Source organism: Brachyistius frenatus, unplaced genomic scaffold, assembly GCF_029030835.1.
Source record: "Brachyistius frenatus isolate BFR_SWC_R1_liver_20210118 unplaced genomic scaffold, ASM2903083v1 Contig_166, whole genome shotgun sequence".
NCBI classification, from domain to species: domain Eukaryota; kingdom Metazoa; phylum Chordata; class Actinopteri; family Embiotocidae; genus Brachyistius; species Brachyistius frenatus.
Genome location: NW_027210765.1, coordinates 372,201 through 384,620, shown reverse-complemented (window position 1 = coordinate 384,620; position 12,420 = coordinate 372,201). Strand labels below are relative to the sequence as shown.

Below are 12,420 nucleotides of genomic sequence, written 5' to 3'. Positions count from 1 at the left end.
TGACTTTTTGATCATATTTCTGACGACATGCTATAGTATGACTTTTTGGACGACATGCTATAGTATGACTTTTTGATCATATTTCGGACGACATGCTATAGTATGACTTTTTGGTCATATTTTGGACGACATGCTATAGTATGACTTTTTGGCCATATTTCGAACGAAATGCTATAAGTATGACTTCCGTTAAAAAAATTTTTAGGGAACACAATAGTGCAGTTGTCAGCGCTGTCGTCTCACAGTCTAAAGGTCCGTGGTTCGATCCCCGCCTGGGACTTTCTATGTGGAATTTGCATGTTCCTGCGTAAGTAATAATTAAAATATGTCGTCCAAAACATGGACGACTAACTTATGCATGTTATCATGCATGTAGTCCATGATGTAAAACAAACATCATGTAGTCTTAAATGTGACAAAGTCACACTCCAGGCAAGAACATGCAATCCTCCACAGACAGAGTCCCAAGCCCCTGATCGAACCCAGTACTTCCTGACTGTGAGATGACAACGCTAGCAACTGTAAAATTGTGGTCCCTTTATTGCATGTTTGTCTGACTTCTATAACTTATATGACTTTTAAAGATTTTAATGAAGAAAGGAAGGTGGTGTAGTGGTTAGTGCTGTTGACCCCCAGTCAGATGGTTCCAGGTTCAATTCTTGCCCTTGACATGGCTTTTCATTGAAGATGTTAACATCATCTTTGCCAGTGTGGGTATCGAACCTGCAACCTTCTGACTGGAAGGCAACAATGCCAACCACTGCACCGTTGATCCCACTTCTATAACATGTTTAAAAGTCATATAAGTCAGGCAAGCATGCAATAAAGAGAGCAAAAGGGTTGTCATTTCACAATCAGGAGCTTCTGCGTTGGATAGGGGGCCTGGAACTTAGTGTGCAGAATTGCGTGTTCTTGCTTGAATGTAATGTTTTAAATTATGGACAATGTGCATAAGTTAGTCTTCATTATTATGGATAACAAACTTTACTTTTAGGACATTAGTCTTGCCCATAGAAAGTCAAAGACAGGACTCGAACCCTGGACCTTTAGTATGGGAGACAACAACGCTGACAGCTGCACCACTGTGTTGGCATCCATTTGTTGAACGGAAGTCATACTTATTAAATGCCGTAAAAAAATATATATATATATATATATATATATATCGTGCTATAGTATGAACTTTTGATCATATTTCGGACGACATGCTATAGTATGACTTTTTGGTCATATTTCGGACGACATGCTATAGTATGACTTTTTGGTCATATTTCTGACGACATGCTATAGTATGACTTTTTGGTCATATTTTGGACGACATGCTATAGTATGACTTTTTGGTCATATTTCTGACGACATGCTATAGTATGACTTTTTGATCATATTTTGGACGACATGCTATAGTATGACTTTTTGGTCATATTTCGACGACATGCTATAGTATGACTTTTTGATCATATTTCTGACGACATGCTATAGTATGACTTTTTGATCATATTTCTGACGACATGCTATAGTATGACTTTTTGGTCATATTTTGGACGACATGCTATAGTATGACTTTTTGATCATATTTCGGACGACATGCTATAGTATGACTTTTTGGTCATATTTTGGACGACATGCTATAGTATGACTTTTTGATCATATTTTAGACGACATGCTATAGTATGACTTTTTGGTCATATTTTTGACGACATGCTATAGTATGACTTTTTGATCATATTTTGGACGACATGCTATAGTATGACTTTTTGGTCATATTTCTGACGACATGCTATAGTATGACTTTTTGGTCATATTTTTGACGACATGCTATAGTATGACTTTTTGGTCATATTTTTGACGACATGCTATAGTATGACTTTTTATCATATTTTGGACGACATGCTATAGTATGACTTTTTGGTCATATTTTGGACGACATGCTATAGTATGACTTTTTTTTAATATTTTGGACGACATGCTATAGTATGACTTTTTGGTCATATTTTGGACAACATGCTCTAATATGACTTTTTGGTCATATTTCGGACGACATGGTATAGTATGACTTATTTTTCACATTTCGGACGACATGCTATAGTATGACTATTTCACATTCTCTCTCTCACACACACACACACACACACACACACACACACACACACACACACACACACACACACACACACACACACACACACACACACACACACACACACACACACACACACACACACACACACTAAAAAGGATAAGAGCACAGTCTTCTGTTTGTGTTCTACTCTCTGAGGGATGTTTTTGTTTTACAAAAGAAATCACCGAAACTACACAAAACAATGAAAAACAATGCAACAAAAAGTACAGTAAGATCATGATAATACAATGAATGGAAACAATTAAAATACCAGATATTCATATCAAAAGCACTTTGTGACCTCATAAATAGAGCTGCATGAGTAGAAAGGGAAAAAAAATATATAAATATTTATAAGGTATAGAGTAGCATAGTGGCTGACAGTAGAGAGGGGGAAAGAAAGTAAAAACTAAACACTGATCAACAGATAGTGGTCTAAAACATAAATCAGAAAGCAAAAAAAAAGATCATATTTGTCATCTATGAATGTTTTTCAGGTACCAACATGTATCGAAGCATACAACAGCCTCATCACTGTGTGAAAGTGGTGAGTCATGTGGTCACTGCCTGACTGTATAACTCCAAACTGTGAGATACACTCTGAGACTCCATTACAGAGTGAAATTGTTCTACGGTGAAGAAATAAACAAGACATTACACTGATAAAGAAAGAGCTATATGATTAAATACAGACAACATATTTGATATAACCACGAATAAATGGCATAATAGAAATAATTTTTTTAACATTTAGCTCATTAATATGAAATGTACTTATGTCAATGCATCACTTTATAAAATGTCAAACTGTCTTTCTTATTTAAACTTGTAATGCAGAGTGTGCAGCACGGGGATGTCTCACCAGACACCAGACTTAAAAACTCCATACATTGTGAAATACAGAAATATTCATCCAGCAGTGATAGGTTCAATCTGCATTGTGTGAATTAATTATACAAGGGCTTGAATGTCATTGGAGTCTTTTTTCAATGTTAAATTCTTGCATTATAGCTTTAACAATGGTATTTTTACAATAATACTGAACCTAAAGTCAAGCAGGACAGGGCTTTATTTTGATTGGCTGTCCACTCATTAAGAGCTAATCAGTAAGTAGAGTTCTGAAGTGGAAGGAGCTTTCATTTTCCTCTTCAAAGACAGTGACTTTTATTTTTATTTTTACTACTGTGTAAGGTACTGAGTAACATTCAGAATTTGTTTTGATTAAAATATATTTGAAACTGCAATATAGTTTGAAATGCTTTTGGAGTATTTCACAATTCATAGTTATACTGTATATTTTCTCTGTATTCATCCATGTACAGCTGTCATTTATTTGATAATGTCTTCTCTCCACGTGAATCCGTTTGGCATTAACAAGGTTAAGAAAAAAATCAACGCTATGAAAACATGGTGAAAAAGATCATGTAAATGTGACAGCAGCTACTTGTATGAACAACTTCACCGGACTTCAGGTTTACCTGAATATCAATACTTTTACAAATAATGTGTGTGTGTGTGTGTGTGTGTGTGTGTGTGTGTGTGTGTGTGTGTGTGTGTGTGTGTATGCTGCTTACTGGACTGGCCTTTGAATCGATCCTCTGTACCTGCCTCTCTCTTTCACTGTTACACACACACACACACACACACACACACACACACACACACACACACACACACACACACACACACACACACACACACACACACACACACACACACACACACACACACACACTAAACAGGGAATCCAATTTCCAGGCATTTTTTTTTACTGTGGGTCAGGTTGGCATTCAAATTCATTAATCAAGCATATGGGACTCAGCTAGGGACACACAGGGCAACCCATTGTAAGGAGATTACAACACCAACCCCCCCAACCCCTCGCCACACACACACATACACACACAGGCACAAATACATACGCATAGAGACATACACACAGTGGATGCACATGCGAACAAAAGGGAGGCACAGGGAATAGGAAGTAAAGGAAACACATGTAGAAAAGACGAACACGTGACCAGCGACATGTTGAAACTTCTGCAGAGAGAAACAGAATGAAGAACCGCAGTCACATTCATGAGGAGGGCAAGCACACAGAGAGAGACATATTAAAAGAGAACGAGAGACAGATGCACAGACGCACCAGCAACAGTCAAGAAGACAATGGCTTGCAGATAGATGGTCGCTAGGCAACAGGCAAAAGACTAAAAATACGGTTGCATTTCTTCACCCACTTAGAAAGCATGCAAACACACACACACACACACACACACACACACACACACACACACACACACACACACACACACACACACACACACACACACACACACACACACACACTCAGCCATCCTCCAGCAAGGCCTATCAACCTTTAAAAAGCCTGCGTTTCTAAATCGGTCCCATCATCCTTGTGTTCCTGTGGCGTCAGCAGGACTATTATCCTGCCCAGTCATTCTTAAACTGGTATCTGTTACGGAAGCTTAAGTCATTGAGAAAAAGGGTTTGGCCCGGCGTGCGTCCGGGCTCCACAGCAGGGCAGGAGCCACACCAACGCGCGAGTCATGTCAAAAAGTCCGGCACCTGGCTGGTGACCTCCGTCATGGTGGGATTACTACTGAGACCTGGAGATAATGAAAGGATCTGGACGGACAGTTTACGTCGGGTGACACATTCAAACACCAGTGAGCTCCAGGTCTATCGCTCCAACTGAGGACACAGAGGTCATGCCTTAGTTACGAGTTGCCGAGTTCAGAAAAATGTCATTATGGAAGTAAAACTTAGACATGGTGCCTAATATGCTGGATGTTTTCAGCCATGCCAGCAGCACAGCTCTGAGGATGACAACTTCAGTAAGTCCACAGACCAAAATACAACGACTGACATGAAAGATTCGGGTCGCTGACAGAATGAATCCTGATGATTTTGGCTTTAGCGCCACCATGAGGTTAACATTTGTGGTGATGTGTAAACTCGGATTGAGTTTAAGAGAACTGAAATTGGGGAGGACAAGAAGCAAAGATACTGAAAGGAACAGGTGGATTCAGATGTTCCACAACAACAGGAAGTTAGTTGTTAAAGCTTGTCTGGCCTGCGTATTAACAGCTGGAAATGCAGGAGAAGTTGTGACAAACAGCTCACGGAGGCAGTTCAAATACCTTCATCTCATTGCTGAAATGTATGTCAAAAACCTCTTCTCCCCTACTCAATCACACAAACAGGATTTGTATATTTTTTAGCTTAATTGTGACACTTGTCATTATCTCCCATATCCATATTAAACAAATAAACATACACCCGTACTTTTCAAATCCCGGTTACATCCCTGCAGACACCAAATATGCTGAAGTCAATTTAACCAAGACATTAAATCTCCATGAGGTCCAGGGCAACTCTTCTATGAAGTGGTAACTCTAAGTATGCCGTCATGTCTTATTTCTAGACAGCAATGTTAAATATTTGCAGCTAGGAGATATTCCTCAGAAATAGAGCAAGAGCAACATGGCAGCCGGCCAAACTCTTTCTATCAATGAATGTAGGCTGTGCTTGGCTGGAAAACAGCTGTTAGAGAAATCTTTCCCCTTTTATTTTGCTTATTTTCTACAGGAAACGTTCGGACTCTTTCACTTCATAGCTGTCAGAATGCAAAAGGAACTGGTGTGGCATAAAAATGGCACATTCGAGGGAAGGGGGAACGCCTCCAGGCGTTTTTACCCCCCTCGGAGCAATGCCCGTCTGCTCCAAATCACAGGCTTATCTTCTTCCATTTGTACAAGCAGTGGCCTCAGTGAGGCTACATCTGAGGCTCTGCCTGGTTTGGTCACGACTGCGCATGCTTTCACAAGGGGCTGAAAGCGGAGGATAATTTGTCCACATTAAACAAAGAAAATGGTGGGCAGGTAAATTGTTGTTTTCAGGCCCATTTTTCTCTTAGTGAAGAGGCCGATCACAAAGAGCTAAATTAGTGTTTTCTCTCTGGAGGATTTCCCTTGAAGTTTACAGTCAGCGTGGTGGACAGCTAAGAAGAAAATCTCTGTTCCTGCAGAGTTTCTCTTTCTGACCGTTACAAGGGGAATGCATTTCATAATAATCTACCCTGACAAGCCATATGCCATCCCTTCTGTCCGGTTTGAGTCCAGCCTCTGGGCAGGATAAGAGTATTAACACCACCTAATGTTAATCCGGGCTTCGACACTTTCTCAAACAGACACAGATGACAGAAAAACAGCTGATTTCACATGTGGTTGCTCTGATATCTTACTTTCACTTCACACAGACATGCCTGAGTCAACAAACATTTCACGAAAACAAATTAGATAGCACAGAATAAAGCCATGAAATAGACCAGATCATTTAGCACATTTAACTGCGGTGTGAAAACTCTTGAGTTTCCGTTCACCGGCAGCTTGCGGGACTCGCATGAAAAGTAAAACTGCACACTGAACATGAGCGGTTCTCTACCTGTGAAGTGATCTGTGACTTTTTTCAAATCTTTGGATAACAGAGACTTGTTTTCTTTTGTGTGTGTGTGTGTGTGTGTGTGTGTGTGAGTCTGTGTTTGTGTGTGTGTGTACAAAAAACCGGCCCAACCACTGCAGAACAGTCATGTGATATTTCAGAGCTGCCGAACATTTACCCTCAAGTGATCCAACTCTTCTCTCTGTCTGGGTCATCTCTGGTTTTAGGTTCACATTTTTCCCTGGCAATGGGTTTCTTTAAAATGTCTTTTTTTCCTCTTAGTTTTAAAAAAAAGAAACAGAAAGGGAAGGAGCTTAACATAAATGTAATATCAATGTTTTCTCACACACGTCAATAAAAGTTTCTTATATTATCATGTACAATTAGAAACATTGGGTATGGTCATACTTTTGATTTGTCTTCCACAACACTGTCATCGCTGTCCTCTTCATAGTCGATGTCACGGTCCTTCACTCAGATTGGTCCTTCTTGTTTTATATTCGCTGATGTCTCTCAGCATTATACGAGTTCCTGCTTGGCTCTTGTTGTCCCCGTATTTTAAAGTGTAAACAGTGCATCTCGACGTGTAGTGCACAATGCTTCGGCACTGCAAGAAAACCAGTTGTTTTGAAGTGGACTTCGAGCTCGTTGCTTCAGCACGTTTTGTTTCTCCATCCTGAAATCTTGATCTTTCAAGTTTTTTTAATCAACTTCCTTCATCCTCATCTCATCATACTTTATGTATATATATATATATATATTATTTTTTTTTTCTTGTTGTTGTTTTTTTTGTTTTGTTTTTTTTACAATTGCACGGTAACAACATCAACACGTGACGGCATTGAAAAGTTTAGAAAGAAAAAAAGTGTGGGGTTGGTGTAAAAGGGTTTGGGATTGGCTCCATTAAAAAGAGGGGTTGGTTGGTGACTACAGCGTTTCATTGTGACAACTTGAAGACTATTCCTACAGGGAAGATGAAAGTAAGGCAAGAGGGAGGGACGGAGGAGAGTGGACAGTCTGTAGAGTATTTGTAGGGGAGGGTGTGTGTGTGTGTGTGTGTGTGTGTGTGTTGTAAGATGCTGGGACTATTTTGCACAGTGTATCCAGAAAGAAGAAGAAAATAAAAGGCGGCCAGTTTTTTTTTTTTAATCTCGCCTGCAAGTTGGTGAGCGGTCCTCTGCTGCAGAATCACCTGAGGACCCCCAATGTGTGTGTGTGTGTACATTTGAGGGAACAGGGTCAAAGTGATAAGTCACTGACAGGATGAGACTGAGTTCAAAGGTAAATGATGGGAGGATCCACTGTTCCCGTGACGACCACTACGGTACTGTAAAGACGGAGAAAATGTTGAAAGAGGGAGCGAAGAGGGGCTGTAAAAATCGTCCTTCTTTTTCTTCCTTCTTTCCTCATCTTCCTCCATCAGCATTATACAGACTTCTCTTTTCTTGAGTTTTGCTGCTGTCTCCTTCCGTTCGCAACGTTTCCACTTCTATCGCTCAAATTTATTTATCCTTTCAGCTTCACTTTTCCTTTTAGAGGCCGGCTGATAATCTCCTCTCCTGCTGGTCTGACAGTATACTGGAACAATATCAGCCTTTTATGAACTATGACACTGTTTTGTCCAGTGTTGATAATAAAACTGTTGATTTTTCATCAATGCTTTTGTTACATTAATTTGTAATTCAGAAGTATCCCAGAAGTTTCCTCAGGGTCTTACTGCCTCAAAGAGCTGCTCATTACAGAGAGCGTCAACAGAGAAAAATAATTAGTTTGGACATCACTGAAGAGTTTTCAGGAAAGAAATAAATGTAATTAGAAAAAACATCTGGTTAAAATCTGAAACATGTTTTAAGTGTAATTTAGAGACTTGTTTGTTTAAAAAAAAAAAAAAAAAAAAAAAAATCCCATATCCATCCACCTCCTCTCCTTCATCTCTCTTCCTCTTCCTCTCTGAAGACTCCTCTATCACTCTCTCTCTCTCCATCGTGGCAGTAGAGGTCTCTCTCCCTCCGCTCTCCACTCCTCTTTAAAAGCTTGGTAAATGGCAGTAGGCATCCATGGAAGCCAGCATGATGTAAATCAGCCACAGCGAGACGAACATCAGCGACGTTAGCAACTTGCAAGTCCGCGGCCCGCCCAGCTCGCCGCCGGCCACCGACGCCCGCCGACGGTACAGCAGCGTGAGGACGCTCACCATGGCCAGGATGGTGTAGAGGGTGACGGAGAAAGCCAGGTTGCCTGGGTCCACCTTGAAAGGCTTGCCCTTGGAGCGCCAGGCGACAGCGGCGATGGTCCACGCCACGCCGATGCCCAGGAAGACGTTGACGGCGTTGGAGCCGGTGACGTTGCCGATGGAGGCGTCGGCGTACTGGTCCTGGATGGCGGCGACTTTGCTGGCAAATGTGTCTTGAAGAGAAAGAGATAGGTTTTATGTATTTATTGTAAAGCATTGTTATCTCCTCAAAACTTTCTTTTGCTGTTGACTTTATCGTTTTAAAACCTCCTTCCAAATTTACAAGCCAACACCTCAAACAGCACCGGAAAAATTGATGTCGGAACATAAAAACAAGGCTTAAACAAAACAATGAAATAATGCAGAGCAATAGTGTAGACATGAGTAAAATATGAATAACTTTTGATGTTTTGCTGAATGTCTGCCTCACAAACTGAAGAAACGACCTCAAGGTAACATCCATCCAGAAACCACCCACATGGTATTATCACGGCCCCGAACATACAACTAAACACAAACCCTGTGGTATATATGTACGCAAAGGGAAAGATAAAAGAGAAGCTAAGAGGTGGAGCGAGATCGAGGTTTGGGAAACACTAGAAATCAAATTGTGTAAAACAAATATGAGTTCATATTTAATGTATGACTGTTTGACACAATACAAACTGCACATAACAGAGAAAAAACAAACAGAAAGACTGAGGAGAAGAAATGTTTGGGTGCCAGCCAGATGTAGCAGATTAGGATTTCATAAAACCTACTATCCAATGTGACATTAAACTAAAGGTTGACTGAATGAACAGATGTTAGGTCGAAGGTCAGAGTTTCTGGATGTTGCTCTCATGACTTTGGCTGTTCTGACAACGGGACTTACAATATACTGGGGCCTCCTAAAGCTTCCTAAATAAACCAACATTTCACGTAAATAATTTAAACTACTTTCCTCTGAATCAAAATCAAATATATTTCTAAAATTGTTCTCCTGGATTAGCTATTGCAGCTAACTACATAGGAATCTACTTCCATGGGAACCTGCTGGCCATCAGCACACATAAATGCATTTATAATGTTGTCAATCTAGCACTTGTGCACACCATTTAGAAATCGAAATGCAGTGGTTGGTTTTCCGTTGAGCTTCATGATTGTGAGTCTGTTCACTGTGATGGCCGACAGAAGAGCGTAGCACACATATGAGGCGCTAAATCGAATGGAAGAGGGCAGACAATGACTCGGGGGCAGAAAGGCAGCAGAGGCCTGAGGAAGCTGGTGGAGCCTCTGTGGTTCCAGAAAACTCAGTGATGTGACTGACTTGGAACAAACGCATGAGCCCAGCTGTGGCACATTAGGTCAGCTCTCCATACAGTGAGCAACAGCAATGAAGCCCTTAATTAAAGCCTCTGAGCACATTTTTGTCATAATATTACTGTCATGCAGCATGCGGATAAATAACTAGTTATTCTCATCCTCGTGGCTGGGCCCTTCGACCAGGCTATATTCACAAGCAAATATCAAAAACATAATAATTTCTATGTTAACTTTGGGTCAGACTCAGAGACGAGCATTCAAAACTACTGCTGTAAAATTTAGGTGCATTAGAGAAGCCTTGGGAGGCTCTCCCTGTTCGACACTTTTGTCTTGAATCCCATATCTCTACAAAAGAGCTGGAATCATTTGTATTTTCTGCAAATCACTCCCGTCTGTGTCTGTGTCTTTTTTTTTTTTTTAATCCACAATCTGTAAAATCAAACACAAACATGACTTGATTGTCTGGCATCAGCATCAGCAGCATGTGCAAAATGCGACGCTGTAGGTGCACACATGAACGCTCTCTGGTGCTGAATGTTTGAGGAGAGATTGGAGGAAAAGCGAGGCTCTACAACTGGGTTGGCAGGGAACACCAGGGAAACAGCTGCCAGTTTATTGTATGCCTATCGCGGCTTATTTCTATTTTTAGACACGCTGGTGAGTCAAGTCTCAATTCTCATTTGAATGTCAGTAAGATTAGTTGAAATTCATATCCCAACGTGAAAACTGTCCTCCTCTGAACATTTTGACTGGGCGGCTGAATTGTAATGGCGGTAGACCATACAAGAAGAAGTGCAAAGTCACGGTGTGTGTGTGTGTGTGTGCACACTCTGGCGGGTGAGATTTTAGATTTTAATCTGAGTCATGGAACTTCACATTATTGGATGTGAAACATCACACACTAGTGGAAACAACACGATCATACACAAAGGAAGGATCCAATATTTCTCACAACTACAAAAAAAAGTCCCTTAAAGGGTCATTTCACCAAAATTACATCAACACGCAACATTTTCTTGCTTTATCACCGCTATTGTAGGTTTTATTTTTGAAGATCTCTTTAAACTCAAGGTCAGACTCAACTGGATGTTCAATGAATGCTGTTTCTGTATTTAACATACTGTATGTGTAAAAATAGAACACAAGACAAACATGCATCTGGCCTAATATTTGGAGCTATTTACTGAGTATGAACAGACAGCTGAATGTTAGCCTTGGTGAATATATATATCTCAGTTCACCCTCAAAACAACAAACAAGCTGAATCCAAAATGTAAAATTAAAGGGGCATTACTGGGATTAGTAAATATAATGTAATTTCTGAATACTAGTCTTTGCTGAAGAAAGCATTACTGCCAATAATCAGGAGGAACAACAGCCTAGACAGAACAATCTTCATAAAATTGGCCAAAAGAGTGGATAAAATCAATGAAGCTGTGAATATTGTTGTCAAGTTGTACAGAAAAACTTAAATCTGACAAACAACAGCTGCTTTGAAAAATCAAGATAAGGGTTTGAATTGACATCACGAATCAATCGATACGACAACTTGGACCATACCATTTGATTTTATTGGCTCTTTTGCATGACATACATTTTGGAGAAGATTGGATCTTTAAGGACTTAAAAAATCGAAATGAATTTTAACTGCATCAAATGAAATGAGAAAAAAACCGGAATAGACAGCAGCATTGTTTTCCTATTTTCAGTGTGGACACCACTTACTATTTAAATGGATCAGACAGTTATAATAGATCTCCATAAACCTCTTAAACAGACAAACATTCTGCACTACACAGCTTTCAGCCCAAGCGTCCGATCAGCATTTTCCCCTCATAATTGCCTGATTCTGCAAATTCGCTGTAAATTGTCCCAATAATCCTTGAGCGTGTCTCTGATGTAATAATACAGAAATGCTTTTATGACTCTAGAGGAGGACGGAGGGGGAGGAAAGGAGGGCGTGCAAGTCAGAAACTGAGAAACACGAGAGGAAAAGAGTGTTTCTACCAAGTTTTATAGGAGATCACGTAAACACGCACACCCAGGGCAGAAAACACTCCCAGTGGAAGTTATAATGACCTGCTGGATTTACCACACGTTAGCTCGCATCACCTCGGCAGAGAGGACACGCATTTTCACCCACACACACCTGGGCACCACAGCACACACCAGTCAGAGTGATGGATGATACAACAGCAAAAACACAACCACCAATAAGAGGAGCAAAGATAGAGAGGAGTAGAGTGAGAATATGAAGTTTAGCGGGATGAGAGCGAGCATCACTGATAAGTGTGGCGGGATA

The 12,420-nt window shown here is 40.4% G+C and overlaps 1 protein-coding gene across 2 annotated transcripts in view; it reads right to left on the bottom strand.

Moving 5' to 3' along the window:
- Positions 1 to 6,889: 6,889 nt before the first annotated feature.
- Positions 6,890 to 12,420, bottom strand: part of LOC138631811 (sodium/calcium exchanger 1-like) — a 101,304-nt gene continuing 95,773 nt past the window's right edge. For both annotated transcript variants that reach the window (XM_069717006.1, XM_069717007.1), the window contains one exon: positions 6,890 to 8,986. In XM_069717006.1, coding sequence (XP_069573107.1) covers positions 8,607 to 8,986 — 380 coding nt within the window. In that variant the 3' untranslated portion in view covers positions 6,890 to 8,606. The remainder of the gene's footprint in view (positions 8,987 to 12,420) is intronic.